Source organism: Oxyura jamaicensis, chromosome 14 (assembly GCF_011077185.1).
Source record: "Oxyura jamaicensis isolate SHBP4307 breed ruddy duck chromosome 14, BPBGC_Ojam_1.0, whole genome shotgun sequence".
Classification (NCBI taxonomy): Eukaryota; Metazoa; Chordata; class Aves; order Anseriformes; family Anatidae; genus Oxyura; species Oxyura jamaicensis.
Genome location: NC_048906.1, coordinates 1,702,203 through 1,729,931, shown reverse-complemented (window position 1 = coordinate 1,729,931; position 27,729 = coordinate 1,702,203). Strand labels below are relative to the sequence as shown.

The following is a 27,729-nucleotide window of genomic DNA, read 5'->3' as shown; positions in this document are numbered from 1 at the left end:
CACCACAAACGCAGGCGGTACTTGAAAGGGGACAGTCTTTATTTATTTATTTATTGAAACAACACAGAAGTAGCACAAAAGTAGCATAGCAGTTAAACAAAGCTCAAGAGATTTCTCTTGTATAATTGTTATTTCTGTTTGTTTGTTTGTTTGTTTTTTTCAAGTGCTTTCTAAACGGAGTGAAGAAAGCTTCTACTTCCCACCCCAAGGGGATGAATTCAGCAGAACTAACTTTTCTTTGACCAGGGACTTAGTCTACTTTTCAAAGTACAATCACTCAAAAAAAATAACACCACAGAAGACCACTTAAAACAATTAGTAATGCATATTCCTTCTCTACCATCAGAACATACGTAGCAAAATACCACAACAACCTTCTACCTCTAATAATGCAGTGAGGAAATGGTCTTTTCCCAGCTGTTACCAGTCCACATGGTTTCATCTCTTTCTTTTTCCCAACAAGCTCTGACTTGCCTCTGTAGGGTCTGCCAGTTTGCATGAAAGTATATTCACCTTCAGACCAGTTCTCCAACTGGGTGACAAAGTGATCTGTAAAAATAATTAAAGGTCTTTGTTGCTGCTTTTTTAATCTTTTTTTTTTTTTTCTGATTTATAGTATTTTGATATATATTATTTTCAAATATCACACAGCATATTTAATTGACAGATTTACTCATGCATATTTTACATTATTTTAAACATGAATACACAGATTTTATGTTATATACCTCTTACTATTGAAGTAAAACACTTTCATTATTTCCTGGAAACAGAAGCAGATGGTGGAGGAAAAGGAAGAGTAAGAACAGTTTTGCTAAGAAGGATAATTTTATAAACAGGGAGTCAATTTAGAGTTGTCCTGCAACAGTCAGTTCTATGAAAAAAAAGGAGTCCAGTCCAGTATAAAGCATGAAATAAATAATAATAATGTACATTTCTTCCTGAAGAGACATCATCCGATGCTGAAATTATGACAAAAACTACTTACTTGACGTATTCTATGTACAAAAAGTAACGCTTATTTTGAAAAGTTCAGCAGAACTGACATACACTGCCTAATGGGAAACAGCCAGTGATTTAAATTAATATTAAATACCAACTTTAAAATAAATCTTGCTTCGTTCCAGAAGAAGTTGCCATTTCAACGCAGTCTTCTTGTCTTCTGTTAGGGTGAGGAACTCATGAACCTGTTAATAACATGACATCAATGAACACTACTTCAGCACATAACTGCAACATCACAACAAAACGATGATTAATTTTAAGCTGTGTTTTTTCTCTTTTAACATAGTGTTTGCTGTGATACACATCCCTAGACAGTCAGATTAATCACAATAAATTACAGGGTATTTGAGAATCAAAGCTAGGGAATTCCAATTGTGTTTTCAGAAAAATGTAAATTAATTTAGATAAAGTGGTATTCTGAATAGGGTATTAACTCTTACATTTAACATGTTTCTTCTTATTAGGAATCAATGTCTTGTAAGTTTTGACTTTTTAAAAAAACCACATGTATGTATAAGTATTTATACATATCCATATGTACACAGCTTAACCACTGCATGTCTATACATACACATACATATATAAATGAAGAACATATGTATATATGAAGAACAGTCAGATGAATTTGCAATTTTCATCAGGCTTCACAGCTCAGATCAAATAAGAACAACCTCATTTGTTTCTACTTACAGTGCAGCCTAATGTTTCCTCAGCTACGCAGTCAGACAGGTAACAAGAGTCAAGAGTGCCTGTATGGTCTGTCAGATTAACGAGGATGTCAAAGCTCACAAAAGTTGACTCTGAATTTGAAGAGATGTCACCACAGAAAGTGCATGTGTTTGACATTTCATTCACCACAAAACGGCATATTGAACTGAAACACAAAGATAATTAAAGCATGTATGTAATTCCTCCCTGCCTGAGCCTGATCCTTAGAACGAGATTTCCCAAGAGACTCTTAAAAAAAAAATATTAATCTTCTGTACTCAGTCCATCCAAGAAGAAATGGCCTCTTTTCTCTAGGACCAGAAAGTCCTTCATAAAGCCAGCTCCTCTTTCTTGCTAATGCTGAAAAGTCTACACAACAGAAATTCATGTCCTTCTCCAGAGCAGTTTTACTTCTTGTCCAGAACTAGACTAAATATTGTTCTAATTTGGGCCAGGGGTAGCAGGATAAACACTTTTTAATACAAACTTAAAAGAAACAGTTACTTACCATCTGTTCCGAATAACTTTAGATACATTATCATCAATGTCCAATGTAGAAATGTAGCCATAAATAATGCCAAAGACTGGTTCAAGTTTCCCATCGCTCTGTAAAGCTTTTTCTTTCAGCTGCTTCACAGTATAAACGTTAACTATAGTCTCCACTAAAAATTTAAAAGACATGTTTTGTGTCTGAGAAACAAACAACACAGAAGAGCAACAACATAAAAAAGGACCTGAAGGTAGGAAAGAAGAGAACATTTAATCTAAAGCATCAGAAAAGCCCTGCACACCTTCCTTTTGGAGCAAGCTTATGATTACGGGGAAAAAATATCAGGAAAATCTCATACTTAATCTTTGTATCAACCCCAAATGAGTTGATCAAAAGTTGATCAAAACTTTCCCTCTCCATCTTTCTTATTTATTAAAGCCAGAAAGAACATGTCAGGACACAAGCTCACATAGTCACATGAACATATGAACACACAAAGAACCTGAAATTTCAACTGCACTACAAAACTACACTATCTAGTACGATAAAACCAAAGTGTTTTAACTTACAGTTAATGGATTCTTTTGATTGCTCCTCCATTTTATCATGCAAAGCTCCTGATTGTGCACTCTCTTTTATGAAGCTGAAGAGAACATTTGCTTCTGCAGTTTCTTGAAAAATATATATATATTTAAGTTATGAATATATGTAATATGCAAAAATAACAAATATGTTTTGTAACTTTTTTAATTCTGGTAGCGCTATCATATCTCCTAGATTTAGCCATGGGATATTTTTTTTTTCTTTTACCATTAGTCATACATGGAAAATATGAAGGCTGCTTAGATTTTTTTAATGTATAGATATACATATATAATTATTATTATATTTATATAGATATAAAATGGAGGCCAAAAACTTGGTCAGTATATAACAGACAAGAAGGAGGGAGCTTCCTGAGGCAAGCTGGTAGAAGAAATCAGATCTCCAATGAATTCATTCATGCTTTCTAGTCTACAGTGCTTACTGATACCAAAACAATATGTCAACAGCTCTTACCTGGATTAGTTGTAATAATGGTCTTTGATATCACAGTTGCAGTCATACAATTCCTAAATTTGTCAAAATTTATTCTCACATCTGCTGCAAATATTACTGGGCACAAAATACAAAATCTGTTACCTTAGAATATGCATCACATTAAGAACTGCAGTAAAAACACCAAAACAAGAACATTATACCTGTTTTTCGTGGGATCCAACTTTGTGCAAGCTGGATAGACTCATTATCCCAACTAAATCAAGAGAAAATAGTGGGTCAAAACATATTTGAAAAAGCACTAGAACTGTTAAGTACAAAACAAATAATACAATTATAATTAAACTGGTCAAAGAGAACAATTCTCTTATTACATGCACATGCAAATAAAATACTGCGTAAATCCATGTGCATCTAGTTCACAGCCAGTAGGATGATTTAAGTGTAGTCCAATACTGTCCCTATATTATCCCATGCCAAACACGATAAAATAAAGGGCAATTAGACTGTTCAAAATGATTAAATGTCACACACACATGGAAAAATGCTATATGCATTTCAAAGTTTTGACAGAAGTAATTTCTAATTAAAGCAAATCAGAAAGAAAGTAGCTGCTTATCATCTGAGCCTTTTCTGTGGGAACAAGCCAATTATTCACATCACTAGGCCAGATGTTCAGCCAGCTTTCCAACACTGGAACCCTTGTAAACTGTGGATAAGCCTGGAGTGAGGTCAGTGCTATTCCTCAAAAACAAAAATGCTTGATATAATCTCAAACAGTTCCTCTTAAATTTGGATGGCAAGAATACTGCCAAAGCACAGCTCTGTTCTGTTCTTCTCAGTCCCTGCAAAAAGATTTCAGATATTTACTTTTCATCTAGTATTGCTCAGCCACCCGTTCACCGATGGCCTCTGAAATATCTTCACTATAATGCTGTTGCTCAAGGATTTCCTCAGATCTTTGACTCTACCTATAACTCCATAGAGCAAAAGGCACTATTTAAGATAACCACAGGAACTCCACCTAGTCTCACCTTCTGAGGACTCCTAAAGCACACAGCTCTGTATCACTGCGCACCAGAACAAGAATAACAGAGCTGTTGCCACTGCAAATTAACACTGGTGGCAGCTCAAGGACCAGAGAACTGCACAGCATAGATAATTACTAGTGTTCATGAGCATAAAAAACACTCTGCTAAACACTGCACTGACTGACAATACGATTTCCAACTCAGACACAGAATGCAATGCCGCTACCTTGCTACTTTTACCTAGGGAACAAAGGTCATTTTAATCAAGGGCCAGTAAACTGAATGCAAATGAATACCCACATGCCCTTGCATGTAGATAAACCATGAGTTTATTGAAAAAAAAAAACTATGGGCAAAAAGCAAATGCTCCTGCATAAACAAAAAACACATGCATAAATTGTCTGGACATTGTCATGTTTGTAGAGGGGATACAGTTTGAAAATCTGGCTAAATAATAGCAAAATATTTCTGTGATATTTTAAACAAAACAAAACAAAACAAAAAAAAAAACACCACCTATCTCCACTCCACTTCTTAATTCTTCTTGGCTTTAAAAATGAAGCATACCCCTCTTCCCCCCACCACTAGGCTGTGGAAGAAATGAACTGTCCTTGCAACTGTTTTTAATCCCACTTCCTGAATTAGTTTGAATTTCTGAATAACAAATGTAAGTATTTGGAATTATGTTTCATTTTGGCATCTGTGAGCTAGCAGTTTGTCAGTATATCATACAACTAGACAATACCTGTAAGGTTACTCTAATATCTCTGTTTAATATATGTTGCTGCCTCATCACAATTGCTGCACAAATAACACATTTAAGACTACTACTTTATCTACTCTTGTATGAATTTGCGTATTTTAGTAAATTAAAACATTTTACCATACTATTGGAAAAGACATCTCTGTTTCATCATACAGCTTCACTTCACATCTCTGACCTTTTCTTTTGTCTGAAGTCATAAAATACTTTGGCTCCCCAACCTTTAGAAAGAAAGAGAATAAGCCACTTTTATAAAAATCCATGTTTTACATATTTGCAAATTATCTACTGCTTGCATGTGTATGATTTCAAAAAGGCAACTTCTGTAGGACATTTCCATTCCCTTAATTTTCTCCCTCATGTTGTAGTTGAAAACTTTAAGTAGACTGTACTTCAGCTCCATTGAAATGACTGCCAACCTAAACAAACAATGCTGATTCCTGCTCACTGAGTCCCAAAATCAATATTCACACTTAAGTCGATTAAGTTAGCCATGCTAAGTATAAAAGCACTGTGGCACCTTAACTTACTGACATTACAGCTGCAAGCACATTAAGGATTCTTCCATCAAGGCTTTGTCCGTTTGCAACGATATCACCCAGCGAATAATAATCCTGTGGGTCCTTGACAGGTAGATGCAACAGAGAAAGTAGTTTGGTGTCCATTTCGTAACATGAAGAAATTTTCACCATTGAATGATTTTCACTGAGCAGCAATTTGTAGCAACTAGATAGTAAGCACAGAACAAAATCAAGTCACATTTCGCTTAATCAACAGTCTAAAATGTTAATTCACATGGGAAAATAATTGCTGATTTTCTCCTTTGTTTTCTCAAATGATATGTATAAATTCCAACTTTTCAGTAATTTTTAAATATAATTTTAGAGCTTTCCTCTTATGGAAGATTTATTATTGTGTATTTAATATTTACTTAGAATTGAAAAGCCAGCTAGCAACGTAGAATATATATTTCTAAGCCTTTCAGCTCTTAACAATAACTAAAATTAAATTCTGAAATGTCTGTAATCCAGGTAATTAAAAGGTTTTGGAACTGTGACATACTAAGACTACTATAGTCAGACTGGATTTGGTAGGAAGTTTTCCAAAGAAAGAGCCCAAGGAGTTTAGTAATGTTTAAAATGCACTGTTAGCCAATTGAAATAAGGTATAATCAATATATTCTGGATACATGTATTCTACTGAAATACAGTCTACAGCTCCTTTCCCCAGTGAAGGTTCTATCTGACATTTGTTCCATCACTTCTTTCTTTTTAGCCAGAAGGTAAGCAGTGAGTGTAAACGCTATGGATATACACTTGCTACAAAGCTGAAGAGATGAAGAGTAGGCAAGAACATAAAACTTCTACCAATAGTATGCTGCTGCAATCAGCTGGCAATCAAAGAAATTATTAACTGTGATCTCACTGGAAAGATCTACCAGTCTACACTTTAAATTTACCTGGGAGTTGCAGGGTTGAATTTTTCTTCCCTTTCTCCTTCCTTTGACTGGACTAAAGGATTTTCAATTGTAACTGAAATAAAGCATTCACAAGTTATGTTAAAAAACTGCAGATACATATAAAGAGAAGTAGCTTTAAAAATGGTTGCTTCCCAGGACAGATATGGAAAATAAGAGATATGTGGTACAACTACTGTTAAATGCTTTCATACTGAAAACAGTGTCTGTCCAGACAGCTCACATTATAGCCGAAGTCCAAAAGGAGTCCTCAATACATTTAATGGAAATAAAATGACTACGCATTCTTGTGTGCATACTTTTCATAGTCACGAGTTTCATCCAAACATTTTGATATAGCAATCGTGGGCAGCAGAGGGTTTTTATTATCTTAATACACAGGCACACACTGTAAATAAATAGGTTGCTGTTGTGTTTTTAATGGACAGTCCTAGTAATACCTATAAGTAATGAAGAAAAAAAAATATGGAACTACTTTACAGAGTTTATTTTTCATATTTTTCATTTGGTAAGAACTGAATGTAATGTAAGAGTTTAGATCCATTCAACCATAGGTAAGTTCTGGGTGGCTGCATTCAGTGGATTTCTATCTGGCATTTTGTTTACATATTTACTGGTTTCGAATTTAAATTCTGGAGAATTTATTCCCTTCCTCTTTATACGTAACTGAACAATTTGTTTCCAATTAGACTGTTTTCCAAGCCCTCAGAGAAAAATATAGTAAAACCACAAACACATAACACTGAATTACTGGGGGAAAAAATACACATTCAAACAGAGATGTTAAGAAAAAAAATCCAACTTACCACAGTCACCAACTCTAAAGCTTTCTGAAAGCAATCTAATGTATTCTTCTCTGCCCCAAGAACTAACATTTATAAAATAAGTTGGTGAATCACGAATAGTGAAACCGAAGGTGTATCTTTCAGACCCGATGTCTGCAAAACCAAACAGTACTATTAGCATTCAGTAGCACACCTTAGTTTCAATCTAGAACGTATGTATAAAAATTGTATTCGGAGGTTTGGCTAGATTTTGTCCTGAAGAGCTACAGTCCACAATCTGGTGAGTACCACTAGAGGTCAGCAGACTTTTTGGTAAACGCATTGGTGTTCCTGAATGGGGACAGCTACAGTTCCTGAATTAGCTGTACCCCTACCATACTATCTACATACACCTATCACTTAACTTTGGGCAGCACCTTATAAGCTTACAAATTAAAGAACTGTACTGTACAACATTCAAAGCAGTCATTCTACCCAAACACGTTAACAAAGGTAACTCATCAGGTACCATTATGAGCGTATGCACTAGCAAAAATATTCTAGTAGGAAGGCAGTCTTTAGTCGGCTGTGCCCATGTACAAGAAGACCAAGATGACACACACGGCTGCAGATTACAGGCAGGATTACAGTTCAGATTGTACTAAGGGGTCTAACTGAACAAAACAAAGGGTTTCCAGCCCTCTAGTTCGTGATCAAGAGGGTATCAGTGTGTGTCAGAAACGCTGCACTCCCTTTTCCCTCACAGCTAATTAACAAGCTTTCCATGGATCATACAGCAGCCTGCAACATGTTATTTTCACATTATCAGTAACAATTGTAGAGCCATCTGCATACAGTAAGCGCAACCTAGCTGTAGTTCCATGGAGGCGCCCACGTGAACCACCACATTTCCCAGCTATGTAGAATTGCTTCTCATGAGGATGACTTCCCCCAAAATACGCCACTAGAGCAGGATCAGTGATGACAATACCAACAGCATAACTGAGCACCTCACACAGAGCTGGAATGACTGTGGCTGGAGGTGCTTCCTAGCACTGTGTTGCCTCTAATCTGTAGGTACATGATTTCAATTTCCAATTAACAGTGTATTAACAATGTATTAGTCCCATTTTTTCTGGAGAAATATTAATTTGGTGCTACCCAGACCAGAAATTACTCATTTCACTCAAGATATCTCCTTAACTTTTCTAAGACAGAAGGAATATGAAGAATTGACTCCAACAGTATTTATAGTACTAGTATGTTCAAATTGGTACCATCTTCTTCAGATGCTGAAATACTTCCATGCTGGAACTTTTTAGACTGAATTCTAACTGATAAGGTTTACCCAGACTAAAGTTTCTCTCTCCTCTTGTTTCCCATCCCCCACAATTGTTTTTTTTTAATTTCTATTCCATACACTTTACACTAAGAGGTCTGTTTATCATTTAAATATCGATTTCAGTCATACATGCCAAATTATACCACATAAGAAAATGAAGTAAAAACAGTTTAAAAAGACTCTACTTCTTCTGTCTGGAAAGCCTCTGACATCTGTTTTCCCAATAACCACACCGATTACATTCTAAAAAATAAAAAGATTATAGAATACAAGTATTAAACACAGATGTATATGATGAATTAGATTTCATGGACTTGTACTCTACTGATGATAATAAACATATTTCTGACTGGTAATCATTTTAATCTATTTATTCCACATTACCATACGAACTAAGGACTACAACATAAACATACAATTTGACTTTAAAAAAATGTGACTAAAAATATTAAAAGAAATATATCTGTTTCTGTTTGTGAAGACAATGAGAGGACAAAAGTTCAACCCCAAACATTCATAATTTTGTCTGATTACAATATCCTCTCCTCAGGTAGCCAGTGATGTTGTTGTTGATGTAGAATAATATATAATATGTATTATAATATATATCTATGTGGTATTTTTTAAAAAAAATCTCCTCAGCATAAGAGAAGAGCACAGCAGTGCTAGTCTGGGAATTTAAGAGGTAAGCAATGCAAGCAGTATGGTAACAAAGACTGCAACGGTGACCGTCACTGCAACACGACATAAAGACAGAGGTCAGTAAGGGACAGTTTAGCAATGTAATAATCAACACATGCTGAATTTTGTATCTGTTCACAAAGCAGTACAACCTGACCGACTCCACTACAACCGTACAGTATCTGTACATGCTCAAAAATTAGGTCTCATGTTCCCAGTTTACTCTGAATCACTAGATGGAGCAAGGTAGCTGCGTTATCCTGCACTGATGGACATAAACTCCTTAGAAGGATGGATGTGGAAATAGTGTAACATCCTGGTTCTTCCAAACTTTTTATCATAGAGTATTTTCTATCTATCCACAATATGCAATGAATTGGTATTTTTTCTACTTTTAGTTTTGCTTCTTAAAAAAAAAAAAAAAATGAAATCAAACTACAACATACCCTGTATGACACCACTGGTGCGAAGAACTGACATTTAGGATGACTTTTTACATAAACTATGCTGACGTAGAACTACAGTTTACACAAGAGATCTCCACTATCCCTGCTGCAAATTTGTTCGTTATTCTTATATTAGTACTAGGTCTGCACAGCACGCTGGCAGAAGGAAGTGATCTGGCTGAAAACTATGGGGGGAGAAAGGGGTATAAGAACTTTCAGAGATCATTTCCTTGACTGACTTTATTGTGCAACTACACAAGCGTTAGTTTCGCCAGAAGAGGAGTGAGACATGCCTGCCACAAGGGAATGGGCTGCACTGCCTTTTTTGGCAGAGCATTGCTTAAGACTGCTCAACCAAATCATGAGACTACAGCATTACAACACTGAAAGCTTCTTAGACTTTTAAAAAAAGTCTTTTTCACTTTTAAAAAATAAACTCTGAAGTAAAAAAAATTATGACATTTAGGTCCTTTGAATGCCAAGAGCTCAGCTGTTTTAGACTGGTCAGTATGTGTTTAGGAGGTTATCATCAGATACTGGTGAGTTATTGTAAAGAAAGTTGCTGTTTTTTGTTTGTTTGTTTGTTTGTTTTTGTTTTATTATTATTATTAACGTTTGCTAATTGCAATACTCAAAATTAGTTTTATTTGTAAAATAAAAGCTTTTAACTGAGTTAGTGAACCGTTGTATTGTAACTGTGAGTGACAGATTAACTTTGCTGGAGACCAGGAGTTTATAAGAAATTGGAAAAACGTGTGATTTCTCTTTCATATGTTTAAAATAAATGAGAAAAAAAAAAAAAAAAAAAAAAAAAAAAAAAAAGTGGTAAACTGTTCTCCTCTAAACAAAAAGCTGTGGCAACAGGAAGACTTGTTTTCAGCTCCTCACAATGCATCAGGTCTCCCGTGGGGGATACAGCTCTGCAGGCAAGCATCCCTATGTGGAGAGATACAGCTGTAGCAGGGCACCGCAGCTCAGCTGGCAGTGCATCCACTTGGAAATACAGCTTCTCTGTTTGTTCTCCAGGCACCAACTCCCAGCAGCACCAAACATTTAAAGACACGTTATCACTGGTGGGCTATAGAGAGTGATGGGTGGGAAATAATGAAGAGAGAGACATGTAGCCTGCTCCCTCTTGTATTAAAACAATCTTGGATTCCAAAGAATGAAAAACTGGGTCCCCAGATTTTCTATTTTTAACTCAATCATCTAAAACCCAAAGGAGAAAAACATTGCGTTACACTGCACACCTTTTTGTTCAACTCTTACTTCTGTGATAAATGTCCTCCCTTGTATCAGGACAACAACAACAAAAGATCACACATTGATGTCCAACATCTGCATGAAACTACTAAGTACAAAACTCTGCTGTTTGCTAAGATTACTTTTTGGTTCATCCTACTCGCCCATACTCCCACAAGCAAAATTCTTTGCACCTTAATAGCCTGACAAGCACAAAACCTGCTTTTTGTTCTAAAGAAACAGAAACAATCCCATTTGATGTGTAATTGGGAGATTTTTTATGCAGTTAAAGGACGATACCATTCAACAAGGCTTTTGTTTGAATAATTAAGGACTACATTACTTAGCTTAGTGGGATTGAGCACACAAGTAAAGACCGCAGCTCTAGGCCTTATGTTCATAGCTTGTTGTGAAAGACTATTGTAGGTTACAGATGTATTGTGACTACATAATGCTGACTCCATACATGCCTTTACTAATTCAGCATCCATTTAAAACATTACAAAGAAACCTCTGATACTTTCAGACATTGAATTGTCCAGTCAATATTTTGTAGTTGTAGTATCCACATATTATGGACAACAACAGCATCGATTTTCATCTTCCTGGTTTATGCACAAAGAAAGTAAGGTACTTTATATCTAACAATTATACTAATGCTGTTAGTATCTAAATACACGTCAATTACATAATTTTGCAGTAATGTAATACAGCCATATACAATTTCACTTGAGAACAAAAGTACTATGTCACTGAGACTTACAGGACGAGCAAGATTTGGATGCAGATCTGAAAGTGCAACAAAGTCCCGGGTTGAACTGTAATAAGCCATTTATCTGTAATTTGAGAAAATTAATTTAGATTTTAAAAAGATCTAAACAAATCACTTAAAACTATTCATAAGGAGAACAACAAGCAATTTTTAATACAAATGTTTTGACCTAAATAGCATGTCTTCAATAGAAACATTTCAAGCCATCTGAAGTAGAAAATTCTTTATTGTTTGTATTCGGCTATGTAATAGTCATGAGTTTTACTATGCTATCTGTGCTTCTCAGACAAATGGTTGGTTGGTTGGTAGTTGTTTCTGTAAAGCATTAAATAACTCCATTAGAACAGGCCATGAAAAAAATATTTACTCTCCTTCTCTTGTCTGGGAAATCCAGCCAAACTCAATAAGGCAGCTTGGATATGAAAGGTCATTTACATGGAAGGAAATGCATTGAAAATCACCGTAGTTGAATTTCTGGATTTAATATTAAACTACTTTAAAACATGAGTTCATCCCTTCGTCAAAAATGGAAAAGTTTTGAATTTATTAAAAAAAAAAAAAAAAAAAAAGTCAATTATTTTCAGGCTGTCAATGGGCTCCCAGGCCCATTCCTGTGAGCTTACTGGCGTCCCCTCCATTGATGCCAAAATTGCACCACGGCTGTCTTGTCAGCCTCTCTGAATGCCTTTCATTATTTCAGGATTTCAGTTCCATGGCTATGCTCAGAGACATCGCTGATATTTAGCAAAGAGTTGTCAGATTTTACTTTTTTGTAAAAGGAACCATCGAGTTTATCCAAATGTTAACCTTTAATATTGGAGAACTGCTGATGTTTTCAGAGGACAGCCACTCCAAACTCTTTAACAAGTATCTTGCACGGCTTTTGCTACCTGCACACCTGGCACCCTGTGTGAGAACTGTTAAACACTTCATTAGTCATTGGTATAACGATCTTTTGAACACACTAGAAAAGCAGACAGGCTATAAAGCAGTTATCTGAGAATATAAAGTGATTTCTCTAAATGAGAATTTAAAACTAATCTCTCACAGAAAAATACTCTAAATTTGCTTTATAAAAACTACTTAACTGTGTGGCTCTCAAACCTGCTCCCATCGCATTACATGGAAGAACGTTCACTTACGTAGGAAAGTCAGCTATCCCTCCAAGGCACGTCAATATCCGTGTCTCAGTTAAATATTGCTAAATGATGTACCTCACACCACAACTGAATCAGGTGAAAGACAACAGCACTGGGAACACATGGATCAAAGCACAATTAGAGAGGCTATTAAAGATTTAAAGTGCTTCAGGCCCGAACAGGGAAGCGCAGTATCCAGTTGTACCGGTCGTTTATCCTCTCCTCAGAGGCACGAGTTAAGCTCCCGGCATCAGCGGAGGGAAGCTGCACTTAGCACCTGCTCAGCACCACCCAGGATCAGACCCTCTTCTGAGGAAAAGGAGAAGACAGAATCCAGATTAATTAAATCATTGCAACCATAGGCGGTGCCATCCCATCCCAAACCGGTGTCTGGCAGCAGGTGAGCTGGCACCCTCAAAGCCTGACACCACAGATATTTTTCTTACCACGGCCCCGCCGGCTGCCGAGAGGGAAACAGGAGGCAGGGAGGGGAAGGGGACCGGGAGGGGACTGAGACACAAAATGGCGGCGGGCGCCATGGGCGGGAAACGGCCTTTGCGCCCCTCCATGTGTGACCGAGCCTAAAGGGCCAGCTCTAGGCCTCAGGGAACAGCTGCCAAAAATAAACAAACCAACCAACCAAAACAAAACTGAGAAATTTGGGGTCTCAGGGTGAACGCTTTAACCTGCCTGAACAGTGGTGAGCGGCCTAGAGGCACCAGCCCGGAGTACAGTGCCACCACATTCAGTTTCAGTCAGAGAGCTTGGCTGAGGGTGCAGAGCTTGCGTTTCACTTCACAGAATTATCTATAAATGTTCTTATTCGCAGGGCTGGACCTGGTCCACCTCCAGTCCATGGCTGCAGTTCTAGCTGTAGCAAAGGGTGCTCTTACCAAGCTCCTGGAGTTCATGAAGCTGATGAGGCCCAGGAGTCAAAAGTCAGCCTCATTCTGCCACAATTATAAATGCAAAAGACACCAGCAAGCACACTACGTTTCAGAAAGCTTTGGAGGAATGATTCCCTGTTGATTTTTTTTTTTTCTTTTTTTTTTTTTTTTGTGGTAGCTCCAAGAGAAAAAAATGCAGCCTGCATTTCATAAATGAATTGAAATTTATGTTTTAAGACATTATTTGTATTGATTTACACATAGCATTCCTGGGTTTTCAGGCCATCCAGAGGACTAAAGTGGGCTATTTTGTCCATTTATATTGCATTATAAATTTTTTTTAATCGATACTCTTCACTTCTATGTCATAAAAAATTCTACTCCTGATCAGTAATTTTATGACCTCAAGGTCATAGCTATTGAAGTTTTTAGTGTAGCCTGACAAATTCTCTGTGTTGGTTCTGTATTACAGGATCTTTCATTTCTTCAATTAAACAGCTGAAAATGGATACCACCTGTGCTCTCATATTTATTGTGTCACTAAAGTCCATGATAATTACACCATGCTGATGACAAATGGCATGCCAGAGAACTGACAGCCTGGATTCTCAGGTTTTTTAGGTCACATTTTATACAGTACGATCTATAGATCTAACTTTGTTCCATAGGTTGGAAATTTCCAGAAAAGAGAAAGAACATGTGACCACAGGTCATATTTCTGTTAATTATGTTAATTCCATTGTTTTCACTACCTCAAGCTAATGAACAAACAGCAGATAACAAATATGGTGATGGGACCCTAATCAAATGGGAAGGAGAACTTGTACACTAGCTGGAAGATGGTGACGGAGGTATATGCCTCATTCTTACCACCATGACTGCAAGGCAAACCACAACAAAAAATCTGAAACTATATCTGCAGGGTCTGCACTGCTGCAGAGGGTGATCAAAGCAGAATCACTCCTTGCAGACTTATGGGCATTGGATTTGTCCAGCATACCAGCAAGGTTTGGGTAGGATATGAGCACCCACTTTGCTAAACCGAGCAGGGATTTTGTACCAGTGCCCTGGCATGGGCACCACTTTCCTTAGGTTTTGTCCCATTGAGCTGCTTTTCTCCCACAGGCATAAAGGGCAGGTGAAACCCGACGCGGCTGGTGCTCCCGGCCGAGGGCTGCTACTTTGGTCTCAAAGCAGCCAGAACAAGGATGCTGTTGTGCACCACTTCTCCATACCCCTACAGCCTCCGGAGATGGTTAATGATCACGAGCTATTGCCTTGTGGTCTAGTCTCGCTCCCTGCTCTCATTTTCAGCACACCTACATTTTGAAAAAAAAGGCTGCAATTTACTTTCCCATGATAGCTCCTGCTAGGAAGACATTCCGAGGTGTATTTAGATGCAAGGAGCAGCACAAAGGGGTTCACCCATCCAGCCACAGGCACAAAGCTGCTGGGGAATGGATGTGAGAACAGAATGTTTCCCTGGAAGACACGATTCGGTGCTGAATTTCCAACTTGCAACTACGGAGACAAGAATACATTTAAATGATGTACCTGTCTCACAGTGATTCTGACTTCTGCCACTTGTCTGGCACATGTCACAGTAGGGGACAGTCAGCAATTCGGACTCCTGTAGGTTACTGTAAACAACTAACATCTTTATTAGTGCTAATAATAAATGTCTTCTAACCTGAACATCTCCTGCTAATATGTAATATCAGCATCTTCTCCAAGTTAGAAATTTTTAAACAGAAGTGCTGAAGAGAGATTACAAAAACAAAAGTTACTCAGCTTTACTCAAGCTTTTCTCCTCAACTGACCTCAAAGTGGTCTTATAAAAGAAATCAGCATCATTATGTCCATTTGACAGCTCAAGAAACAGAGGCAAGAGAAAGACCAGGAGCAGTTTCCTGAGGGCCAGGAACTTACGATGCGAGGACCCCTGGGCACATCCAGCCCAGTACGAGCACCAGCCCCTGCAGGATTGTGCCAATACGAAATTAGTATTTTTCTGATCTAGTGCTTGATCCCTGAGTGATTTCAGCTCTCCAGCACTTCAGCAGCACTCAGCACTCTGACGGATTCAGTCTGTGATTAGCTAAGACTTCCCATGCACAGCTGCAAATTGAATGGTCCCTGCTAATTAGGCCTTCATGAATGGATTTATTTAAGTTACACTCATTGGCATGGTCAAGGAGAGCAAATGCCATTTTGTAATTCACTTAGCGATTTGTTATTTGATGATCGGTACTGTTTGCATGCAGGAGAAGCTGTCTCTGTCCAGCAATATGAGAGACATCTCTGAAATTATCTTCAAAAAGATTTTCAGAGCTTAAACATATCAAAATATTTGTTCTGCAAGTTTTACACCGCCCACAGTTTTTACAGAGTGGGCTCATTTAATGTTTATACACTCTTAGGACAAATAGAATCTGTATGATGAAAAGGGCAGACCTGTAATTTTATGTAATTGGCCTGACTGAATGCATTAAAAGCATCAAATTATTAAAGGTATTCTCTCTTCAGCGGCTTTAGCTGATACCTGAACTGGATGAGAACGGAGAATGCTGATGAAGTAATGATGGACATCTTTAGCAGAAGTAGTGCAGGTGCTGATGCAGCCAACAGGTGCTCAGTGTGCTGAGGGATATTTAATCTAAATTTCTCCCCATCATGCAGTAAGTCTTTGTTCATCTCTCACTTCACCCTGCATCCCCCCCCAGTCCTGGTCTGCAGCACTGGACTCATCCCAGTGCTGTTCCAGTGAGATTTCCTCACTCTGAGGAGAGCTGCAACCTCCTGCAGCCCAGGAAAATGAAGCAACCTGGCACTTTATTTAAAAAATAATATAAGTATGAATCATGGCTGGTTTCAGCGTAATCTGTGCTGATTTTAACTGCTTTGGTCGAGGGAAGACACCAAGACCTGAGGTTGGTGCATCTGTGCAGCAGCAGAGTGAGAGCGCAGCTTGTGTGCATGCGTGAGCAATGGAGCCCTACATCTCAAGGGCTTGGAGCGGGGGTGCCGATGGCTCTCTTCTGCCCTACTGCTGACAAAGAAGAAAAAAAGCCATCTTGAAGGTGTAAAGCTATTTGGGACATGTAAGTGTTACCCTTTCCAGCTGTCCGGAAAGGAGAGTTTTGAAACAACAGATGCTTGCAAGACATCTCCTTGTTCTCTTTGGTGAATTCACACGAATTCCTAAAACAAGATGCAGCTTTCCCCTTGGGCAGGGAGTGAACAGCATCTGGAGGGCCTGAGAGCAGCGAGGTCCATGCTGGGGAATGGCAGCAGGGCTCACCCTGCAAAGTCAGCCCCAGATGCCTGCTCACCAACAACCTCAGTTCATAACCATTTCAGCAGTAATTAATCCCTTCTGCAACGCTCACACAATGATGGAGCAGAAACGTCACATAACGTGGGCAAGCCCAGTGAGGAGGCCAAACCTTCAGGTCCAAAACATGCAGTGAACCCTACTCACATCAAGTGACCATTGCAGAATTTTAGAGAAAAAAAAAAAAAAAAAAAAAGGATCTAAGACCTTCTGGATAATCACTGTGTAGCTGGTATATTTTCAGCAGTTTGCAAATAAACATATCTCAGAACGAATTCTTCTGTGTCTTTGGTATTGCAAAAAGCCTAAATAAGATGTCCATATAGGAATTCACTGTTTGAAAACACTGACATGTAGTTTTCTTTACTTCTATCTTTGTCCACACAACATTCTACCTTGCTTTTCTGCAGATCAGGCTTTAACTGCTGAGGACTTTAGAGAAATCATTCTGCTCTATAACTTACCTAAAACTGCAAAGGAGAAACCTGCTTCTTTTCGGAGCCTCTGAGCAGTGTGAGAGCACCAAGGCTATAGAGGATAACTTCTCCCCTGCATAATTCCAAATAAATATAAGTGAGGTCAGTGAAATTACTTGGATTTTCATCACTTTCCCCCAGACCAGAACTTCCTCCTCCCTCTATGAGCAAACAAACGATGCATATTTTCCAACAAAACGCTATGAATTCAAAAATACAACAATTAAAAATAGTTTTAGTGACAGCTCCCTGACACTGGGGAAGAATGCTTTGGGAGGAAACAAAAAGATATTTAGCATTGGTTGGCTGCCATTCAAACATTTTCAGCTATTGAAATCAATGAACCAAACCCAAATAAATTATATCTGGATTTCAGTTTGAGACACATGATACTCAACAATACCAATTAGACCATACGGGATGGGAGTCTTCCAGCAACAAATGTGGGGGAAAACCCTTCCAAACTTCAGCTGCTTCGGTTTCCAACCAAGTGTAAAACTCAATCCCCTTTCACAATGCCTGAGCAGTTCATAAGGAAGAAAATTTAGGATGTAAATCTCAGAGACAGATGGGGATGGCTGTAAGAGAAAACTAGAATCATAGAGTAAATAACATTTTTCCCCCACCACAGAATTCAGTGAACAGAACATCAGTGAAATGCAAACGATCTGTCCAAGCTAAACTTTCCAGCAAAAATATACCTTTGATCTCCTGGCTGAGTGCTTGGCCCCAGCACCGGTGGCAAGGCTCCCACTGCCTCCGAGGGCCAGGACCGCATCCAGCCTGTTCCTATAGGTAATGGTGTGTCAACATTTCCACGGTACGCCTGGCTGCCTGTCAGCCAGCTAGTTAGAAAATTCCTGCAGCCTGACACTGACATTTTCAGTTTTCATTTTCTAGAAAAACAACCCCCGCCCCCCCCCCCAAGCCTTTCCAGAGCGCAAAGATACAAGACCTGATCAAAACAGGACTTTATCAAGAAAATTTCCATAAAGAAAACGAACACTAGAGGTCAATCTAACAACTTGTCCCGGAAATATATATCCCTGGAATAAAATATTACAGACTTCTTCTGTGTACTGTACACCTCTCTAACTACATCCAGATTCACTGGCTTGGCAACGCACTTCATATCTAACAAGAGTTTATTCTATTCTTTTGAATTTGTTCTCGTCTTGCTGTACATTAGTATTTCCTTTTCTGGAGCTTGCCTGTATGATCGCTGTCCCAGTTCACATGGCTCACTAATGTACTTAACTACCCGTTTATGAAATGAAAGGGGAAATTGGCACTTGTCTGCGTAAATACTGGAGGCCAAATGTGTCCCTGCTGCAGCTCCACTGCAGAGGGTCGAGCTGGATTGGAGATGAGCGCAGAGACAAAGGGGCAGCCATCCCCGCATGGATGAAAGCCCATCTCACTGGTCCTGGTGTCTGCTGGATAAAGCCACAGCCTCAGAAGCAGCAGGGACCTTGCGGAAAATTGGGTTGGATGCGAGCAAGGAGTTTGTGGCTTTCGGCATTCAGTTATTTTTCAGTTCAGGCCAGGCATCTTCTTCCCTCTTCCCTGCTCCTCATAAGAGAAGTAACGTGTAGAAATAACATGCAGCCCTGCCAGCCTGCTCCAGCCTCCCCACTGCAGCCCTCCGTTGCGAATCCCCCGCTCCCCTCTTGTTGGGCTCCTTTCTCAGCCAAACTCAATGGGGACACCAACGTGGAGGCTACCTCCACCGAGGAAGCTAAGGAACATTTAAGACACAAAAATCAAGTCCAATGGAAGTGTGGATCCAGCAAGGAGTGTGCTAAAGCAAGAAATTTCTCCCAGGGAGTCACTGGGACCGCTGGTGTGCTTTGCACTAAGCACATATGTGAGTGCTTTGCTGAACCGTGGCCAAGTGCAGTTCTTCTTTATGACTGCGGGCCAGATCCTGTAGCACTGAGTAACGCCGATGAGTAACATTCATTCACACAAGTGGTCTCTGTGGAGAAGGGCTGCCAAGTCCTGGCCCTGTATGATTTTCTCTTTAGCAAGCAGCCAGAGCAGAGCTCCATATGGCAAGGCCAGTTCCTCACTCAGCAGCTTGCCTGCTGCCAGCTCCGTGGCAGAAACAGCCCAGTGAGGCAGAAATGTTCCAGCTCAACCTTCGTGCTACAATTACCGTTAAAAAACTGACAGATAAATTCCTTAAAATTCTTCCAGGGAGTTTCTTCCTGATGTGGCTCTGTGTACGACCATGGCCAGTGACGCTCTCCTGGGCAGCACCCGAGCTCTTCCTGGGGGAAGGTATCTCCCAGGGCTTGTCCAAAGGGCTTCAGCTCTCAGCACCCAGCTTCTTGGTGGCCTTGAAGCTGCCCCAGCAACCAGCCCCTTCCCACTGCAGAGACATGCCCCTCGCCACCCCCAACACCTGCTGCACCAGCCGCGGGGACCCTCCATGTGCTGTGGGGACCCTGGCCGAGCCGCCCAGCACCACAAGGACCCCGTGGTAGAAAACAACAGGCACCCACCCAGGAACCCGCACACATCCTGGGTTCTCCCCAGCCTTCACCACCCACTCTTCCAGGAGCCATGCACGCGATCACTGGTGAAGGTCCTGAACAGGGACTGACATTTTGTGAAGGTCTCCAACGGCACTGGGCAGAGTGCTGAGGAGATGGACCTGCCAGAAATGATCAGCAGCACTCGGCGGGGAGCAGGGTTCTGGTGTCCCTTGTCACCAGCAGTCACTCCCAGTCACCTCTGGCACATACCTCAGTGCCATCACCCTCCTCGTGGGGTCTGGGCACACAGCAAGGCTGGGGTGAAAAAGTACAACAATACCTAAGCACAGAGGGCTCCACCCAGGCAGGATCAGGCCCCACAAGGCCAGCAGCAAGCCCGGGTAACACTTACGGGGCCTTTCCGCATCGCCGCACCCTCAGCCGCTGTGGCGTGTGCTGTTACTGCCAAATCAATACGTGAGACTTCTTGGTAAATAATTGTATCAGTGGGATGTTAATGGTGCACAGTGCTTGTGGTGTCAAGACTTTTTTTTGTCAGCAAAGCAAAATCATTCATTTTTCTCCCCCTTCCCCCTCACCAAGCCTTCCGAAACGAACAAAATGGGCTCCAGACCCACCTCCTACAAGGAAATGAGAACCAGCCCCGGAGGATCACCCAGCAAGAAGCCTCTGTTCGGAGATCTGACGCCTCTTCAAAGCTGGGGGAGCAAATATGCTCCTACCTCCGCTGATTTATGAAGAACGTCTGCGTCACCGATGCAGGGGAAATGGTTAAACGCTACCAGAGGGACGGGGAGCCGGGCGCTCGCGGCCTGGGCTTGGGGGCTGCACTGCATAGCCCAACTATTTATTACGCTTTGTTTCCATATAATTAGCTCTGTATTACATTTGGGAGGAAAACAAACAGCCTGGTGGCTGCGGCACATGCTGCTGGGTTATGTGCCCTCTAACAAAACAAACACTGGTGTGCCACAGCCGGAGCACCACGATGGCAGGCGGGACGTGCCAAAGGCGCGCAGCAGCAGCCAGCCCAGGTCCCCACGTGTGAGGGGACTCGGGGAAAGCAGGTGGCTCTCCCCTGCTGGCAGGAGATGCCCAGTGACACCCCTGCCAGGGGGAAGCCAGCACATGGCTCCGCTGCCTGCCCAAAATCAGCTGGAGAGGCTTGGATAAATGGGGGCAGGGCCCAGCGGTGCTGCACAGAGCCGCTCCTCCTTCCTCCCCATGTTGGGAAATGTGGGGTGTAAATTGCTCAGTTTGTTTTAATTTCTGCTGATGCCCCGGCGTTATTTATGCTCTTGAAATACAGCAGCATATAGTATATATAGCACAAGCATAGCACTTCATTCATGAAGTACATCCCACTACCTGTGCTAATTATCGATCGGAGCAGTAAATAACTCCAACAAGCACAATTTTCCAAATGAGTAGAGGATGTGGCTGAAGGCTGCCCATATGCCAGGGCTGGCAGGATTGCACCAGCAGCACAGGGCTGGTGGAGCAGCTCCTGAAATGCTTTTTTTTTCCCACACAAAAGAGAGCCAAGAGGGCCAGTGCAGCCCCAGGTGGGTGACAGTGACAGCTGTGCCCTGGGCTGGCACAGGGCCTCCAGCCAGCCCAGCTAGTGCTGGGTGGACATCCATGGGGAAACGGGATGCAGCCTGCCCTGGGATGCTCCCAGTTAATGCCAGAAGGACGGGGACAGCCAAAAGATAACCACTCTGCCCTGTCCGAGGGACATGCAGCCACACCAGGAGCCACTTCCTACAGCACCACACACTCCAGGAAAGCCCAGAGGCCACTGCAAGAAATAAAAGCTCTCTATAAGATTTTTTTTTTTTTTTTGTGGGGGGGGGGGGGGGGGGGGGGGTGGGGTGGGGCTGATTTGACCATGCTGGAGAAGAGGAAGGCAGTACATAACAACCCTGTGTATAAGCAGTTGCTTGATTAGCATAGTTAATGCCTGTGGAATTTATTCATTGTCTGAATTCTTGCACTTTTTCCAGGGGAAAGGCAACAGGGAAATCTGCATAACGCTGTCCATGCAGAATGGTGTCTCAGCTGTCCCAGGTATTTCCCTGGAAGCCCTCTGTACCCTCCAGAAAGAAAAGGGACCCAGGAAAGCCAAGCGCTAGGCTGGATAGATTTAGGGTTGCTGTACTGGGACTCATTTATCTTGGCTCAAAGGTGAAGCAGCACCATCCTCAAGGACAAAAGCTTAACAAGCAAAGTAGGAGGATCTGAAGCAGACCTTGACCTGGTCTCAAACACGTAGCTGCACCAAGCCAAGCGAGGTTGATTTATGGCAGCAAGAAGGCAGTTTCAGAGGCACCCAGAGCATGCCCACGTCCCCAGCACCTCACAGCACCCCCAGCTCATCGCTGCAGGATGAGGCAGCTGCAGCAGCACCCCCAGAGGCGCTGTCAGCTCTGGCCGTGCTCATCCCGGTTCATTCCGGGGCAGAGTGTGTGAGCAGGGTGGTACACAGCATGAAACAACAGGGTGCTTTCAGCAGCTCTAACATTCACCCCGAGGCGAATGTGATAGCCAGGCAGCCTCTCATCAGGACGCAGCTCCTTCCAGCTTAGCTGGTCCCTGTTGCAGAGGGGTGAGCACGGTCCGAGGCACCGAGGAGACCAAAGTGGGAGCCACAGGAAGCACAAGCCCGTGGCCTCAGGGGGTTAAAGCCCATGCAGTGCCCAGCAGGAGCATCATGGCAGGATGCCCTGCAGCATCCAGCACTGCCAGATGTCACCGCATGCAGGCAAGTCCTCGCTCCATGCTGCTGCCTGCACACACCAAAGCTCTTTGCCTCCCTAGGGATCCCCCAGATGTCTTCTCCTGCTCTGCAGAGGGAGGTAGACAGCAGCAGACCCACCGGGCCCACTCCCCAAGCTATTCTCAAACTCAACACCTGCCCATTTCCACCGCTGAGAAACCTTCCCCATTTTCCAGAGGAGCTGCAACAGCCCCAGCCTCCCACAGAGCCCTCAGCTCGCTGCCAGGGCCGAGCCCCCGCTGCTGGGGATGCTCCTGTGCGCCTGGGGCAGGCGGAGACCAGCACCCGCTGTGCTCCCCAGCCCTGCAGATAGCCAGGGGAGCTGCTTCACCTTGGCTCCCTCCCCGGTTAAGAGCTGTTTGCCAAGCTCTGACTTGGATTTAGCGATAGACTTTTGTGCTCTGGCTCGTAGATCCTGAAAACAAGAGCTTTAATCATTGCTTGCTTTTATGTGCCGAGAGCCAAAATTGTCTTGTTAAATACAGTAAGCGATCAGTGCTCGCAGTAAAGAACATTTCAATGACGGCTTGTGTGGGTAATTATTTCAGGCTTGCCTTTCTTCCCCTCTTGAGAAAAATTACAGAATGTGGAAATTATTGCAAAGCCTCTCTGGACCTCGAGCCTGTTCTGCTGTCTGCAGGCGCTCGCTCCAGGCAGCTGCAGAGACGTCTGTGTGCCTGGCCGGGCACGCTTCTGCTCACTGCTGGGCACAGGAATTGGTCCCTGGGCAGCTGGCACCAGGATCGTGTCCCCTGCCAGCAGCCACAAGAGGGGCCTTGAGCTCAGATAGGTCTAAATGACCCCAATTGTCCTAGAGGCAATAGGAGGCTCTGCTGTACCAGCCTTGTCCTGCCTTGTGCCCAAGCTCAGCACATCAGCACAGCCCAGAAAACATTGATTTATTGTTTTTCTCCTTCCACTGCATCCCTGAGCAGCCTTCAAGCCATGCTTGGGAACCTTTGTCTCACCCTTTTCTCCCAGCGCTTCTCTTTCAGCCCCGTTTAACATTACGGTATTAAAGTTTCCTCTTAGCTTTTACTGTGATTTTTTTTTTTCCAAAGATTAAGCAGCACAGAGGAAGCTGAGGCAGTCACAAACCATGTCACTGGAGCCAGCAGAGCGGGCAGGCTTGAACCAGAAGTGCTGCAGCAAGGCCAGGGGGAAGAGGAGGAGGATGGCGCTCGGCTGTCCCCTTGCTCAGCCCCAGCTTTGATCAAGGGACTATTGTGTGGCAAACTGCAGCGACGGGGCTGTTTTGTGGAAAGTTCCTTTTTCCAGCATCCTGATCAAAATACCCCTGGCTGCTCACTCTCAGCCAGGGTGGTGCAGGGGGCCGCATTGCTTCCTGCTCTGCAAACTCAGCCCTGGGGAGTCGCAGCATGAACACCTCTGTGCAGGTTTAGGTGCAAAACAGCCTCCCCCCAGCTGGCAGGTGGGCAAAAAGCTCATTTCTTTGAGTTTACTGCAGATGGGAGAAATGGGGCAGAGCCATTAGCTGGAGCAGGGGCCCTGTCATCACCCTGTGGACAGGCAGGGCTGAATGGCACAGCTGCACCACCCCATGGAGGGAACAGCATGAAAGCTGCAGCAGAAAGGGCCCCTCAATACATTTTCCCCCCTCTGCGACCAGACCACGATCAGAGCAGAAGCCTTCCAGGGAGGACTCTTAACACATGGCTGCATCTCCACGTGTAAAACCTGCTGTGCTGGCAGATCTGAAGGCAGCACAGCACCATGAAGCACCAGGTGCAATAAGCCTGCAGAAGGGGGCTGAGCACCGTCAGAAAAAGCAGATGTGCCCTGCGGTGGGCACAGCTCCACGGCACCAACCTGAGAGCAGCTGGGCACACAGAGGCACCCTGGCTCTGCCTGGCCCGCTCGGCACAACGCAAGGAGCTGAACACCAGGTGAGGCTACAGCTCCGCAGGGCAGCAGGACACAGGGCAGGCTGCTGCTGGCTTTCAGGTCTTTGAGGCGATACGAAACCATCCGTGCAGCCACAGGTACAGCAGACCAGCAGGGTGTGCCTGCTACCAGTGTTCACGCACCCGCACCATGCCCACCTTGCTGGACAGGTGGGCTCCTGCGCTGCAGTTGTTACCTGGCTCTGGTGCAGCTCTGACCTCCCTGCCTGTCCCCAAAGCCTCCCCGCAGCCCCAGGGCTGGCTCCTGCACCCACCCCAGAGCCAGACCCAGCTCTCCCAGTCCCCCCAGCACCACAGGCTTTGCACTCCAGGTGCAAGACCACATCCTTCCCTCCCAGCACCCACGCTTTCCCCCTGGTGTGCTCCTCCACACCAGAGCCCCGAGTCCCCTGGGACACCACAGAAGCTGCCTTCAAGATATTTGTGTGCTCCCCATCCCCTCCACCCATGCACAGCCCCGCTCCTCAGCCCTGTTTGCTGGGAAGGCGTGGGGGGGACACGGCACCCGAGCAGAGCCAGCAGGAAGGGAGGCACGCCCGAGGAGCACTGCTTCTAAACCACTCCAATATGGCAAGGCAATGGTAACCAGCTGGGAGAATGCTTTAAAGACCCTTAATTAAAGGCTGGCTGTTGCACAAGCCCCTTTTCCCATCCCCACAGGAGCGCTTCCCAGTTTCCCAGCCTCTCCCCCGCTGCCCTCCATCCCCTACACTTCCCCGCTGCCGCCTGCCAGCAGCGTGCTGGGGTGCTCAGCCCCTGCAAGCAAGGGAAGCTTGTACTCACTGCACAAGGGGGAAAAGTGAAATATTCTGTGATTTCCAGGCATGGATGGAGGCAGCAGCTGCCTGCCGTGCAAAGCCGGCACGACCACGCCAACCAGGTGCTGGGACCATCAGCTTTGTCACCTTGCTGTGCTCTGCACCACTCCTCACCCCCTCATGGTAAACCAGGGGAAATGGGGCTGGATGAGGCCCTCCAGCTCCATCGCTTGCCTCTAACACCAGAATCCAGCCGCAGCATCTCTTGGTGCCATGGCACAAGGGAGCCCTGAAGGCTGCAGCTTCCCCGCTCCTTCCCCTGCCCTGCTGTGTCCCTCAGGCAGTGGCATTGCCTGGTCCCACACGTCCCCCTGTGCCCACGCCCGTGCGAAGCGATGGGGGATACACAACGAAGGCCTGGGGCTCACCTCCCGTGGGGCAGAGCTTGCTAGAAAGGCCTCAATTTATTATTTCTATTGATATAAATTGATGGATTAAGCTAGGCACTGGAGGGCTGTTCCTAATCAACAACCCCCAAAGCTGTTGTGCTGCCAAGGGAAAGCACCCAAGGGCGCAGAGCCCAGCGGGGCCACACTGCCTCTGGCCAGGATCTGGCCCCCTCACCCACCACAACCCCTGGGCGAAAAGGGACCCCACGAGCCAGGAAGCCTGTCCTTTTCCAGGCCACGTTTGTCACCAAGCCAGCACCAGCAGAAGAGGGGGATGTCCCCGAGCACTCAGGATGAGCGGGGGGACATTTAAACATGCCCCGAGATGGAGCTAAACCCACACAGGAGGAGGCCGGGACTGGCACCGCTCCTGGCTGAATGCACAGGCAAGACTGAAGATCTGAGCAGAGAAGCAGCTTGCACTTTCAAAATAGCTCAAAGACAACATGTTTTACCCCAAGAAAAGCAAATAAGCCTGATGGAGCTGGTTTCCTCCCAGCAGTGCCACCATTTACACGTCTTCCACGCTTGCTCTCTGGAGCCGTGGGGGATGCGGGGTGGGAGCTCCAGCCCTCGCTTGCAGCGGGACCCCCAGACACTTGCGGTGGGGACGTGCCAGCAGCGTCCCCTGTCCCAGTTTGAACAGGAACTGATCCCAGCAGGTTGCTCCCAGATAAATCATTTGGTTAATTATTTCAGTGAGCAACAACTTTCCTAAAAGCACTTAGCTGCCTGCTCGCTCGCTTCCAGTGGGGCTGAACACAAAGGCTGCGTTTGTCTCACCCTAATTCCAATTAGCCCAGTGAATAACCTCACCCACAGCCAGGGCACAGGTTGAACCAACGCAGCCCAGCTCCCTCAGGGCTGGGGACGAGTGCTGTGCTCTCCGTTTGCTTCGCACGCCCGCGATGCTGGCTGCACCTGGTGCTGCCTGTGCCCACATGTGTGATGCAGGCTGCGCTTCCCATGGCTTGGAAGGCACCGCGGGGCACGTGGTTGCAATTACGGCAGCCTCTGCCTCAGTGTGGGCATTCTCTTTTCTATTGGGGAATGTGGCATGAGTTTGTTCCGTGTGTTGAGATGATGTCAGGGTGGAAAGCAGAGCAGCAGGCAGGGGAGCTGACAGGCCTGGGGGAAGGCAGGGTGCTCCAAGGGGACGTGCGGCCCTGCAGGGCCTCCCCTCTGTGCTGGGTGGGCAGCTTCAGCCCTCCCTGCTCCACCTTGACTTGTATTTGGGCTCTGGTAGCCCCCCCAAACCCCATCGCTGCCCCCATCACACACTAACAGCGTACCAGCAGTCCTGGGGAGCAGCAGGACTGCTCCACGGGACAGGCACAGCTCCTCTCACAGACCTCAGGCACAAACACTGGAAACCTCACAGGTGCCCAGGCACCCAGAGGTGCTCCCTGACCATCACCGTGAGCAGCCACACCGCCCCATCCCCAAACCCTGCCGGGGCACACTGCCCTCCACGCCGCACCAAGCACTGCCGGCCTCCTGCCTCCCTTACCGGCCACATCCTTCCCCGATCCAGGACAGCTCCTCTGCCCCCTGCACGCCTAGGGCAGATCCTGCAGCAAGGAAGCAGCCCTCTGCCTCCCACATTTATAGCCTGCAGGTGCACAGGGCCCCAGCAGCACCAGCCCCACCTGGGAACGCAGCCCCACCGCTGCAGTGGGCAGGGAGTGGGCAGATGGGGGCGTTTTGGGGGAAAAGCGTGGC

The 27,729-nt window shown here is 44.2% G+C and overlaps 1 protein-coding gene across 1 annotated transcript; it reads right to left on the bottom strand.

Moving 5' to 3' along the window:
* Positions 1-206: 206 nt before the first annotated feature.
* Positions 207-27,588, bottom strand: MEIOB (meiosis specific with OB-fold). Its single transcript, XM_035340024.1, has 18 exons — positions 27,525-27,588; positions 23,400-23,401; positions 17,643-17,647; positions 13,345-13,511; positions 13,104-13,207; positions 11,751-11,823; positions 8,804-8,861; positions 7,319-7,450; positions 6,495-6,567; positions 5,566-5,761; positions 5,156-5,256; positions 3,445-3,497; positions 3,263-3,358; positions 2,773-2,874; positions 2,222-2,375; positions 1,696-1,879; positions 1,101-1,187; positions 207-549 (listed from the first exon to the last, which is right to left on the bottom strand). The coding sequence occupies exons 6-18, from the start codon at positions 11,817-11,819 to the stop codon at positions 439-441; spliced, it is 1,416 nt and encodes a 471-aa protein (XP_035195915.1). The 5' UTR covers positions 11,820-11,823; positions 13,104-13,207; positions 13,345-13,511; positions 17,643-17,647; positions 23,400-23,401; positions 27,525-27,588; the 3' UTR covers positions 207-438.
* Between the last annotated feature and the right edge of the window lie 141 nt (positions 27,589-27,729).

Excerpts from the sequence above, each read along its gene's own strand:
- MEIOB (XM_035340024.1), bottom strand. The coding sequence starts at position 11,819 with ATGGCTTATTACAGTTCAACCCGGGACTTTGTTGCACTTTCAGATCTG. Across the intron at positions 3,498-5,155 it reads ATGTCTTTTCCAATAGTATG|TTGGGATAATGAGTCTATCC; the intron begins GTAAAATGTTTT and ends CTCTTGATTTAG. Across the intron at positions 1,188-1,695 it reads AGGAAACATTAGGCTGCACT|GTTCATGAGTTCCTCACCCT; the intron begins GTAAGTAGAAAC and ends TGTTATTAACAG.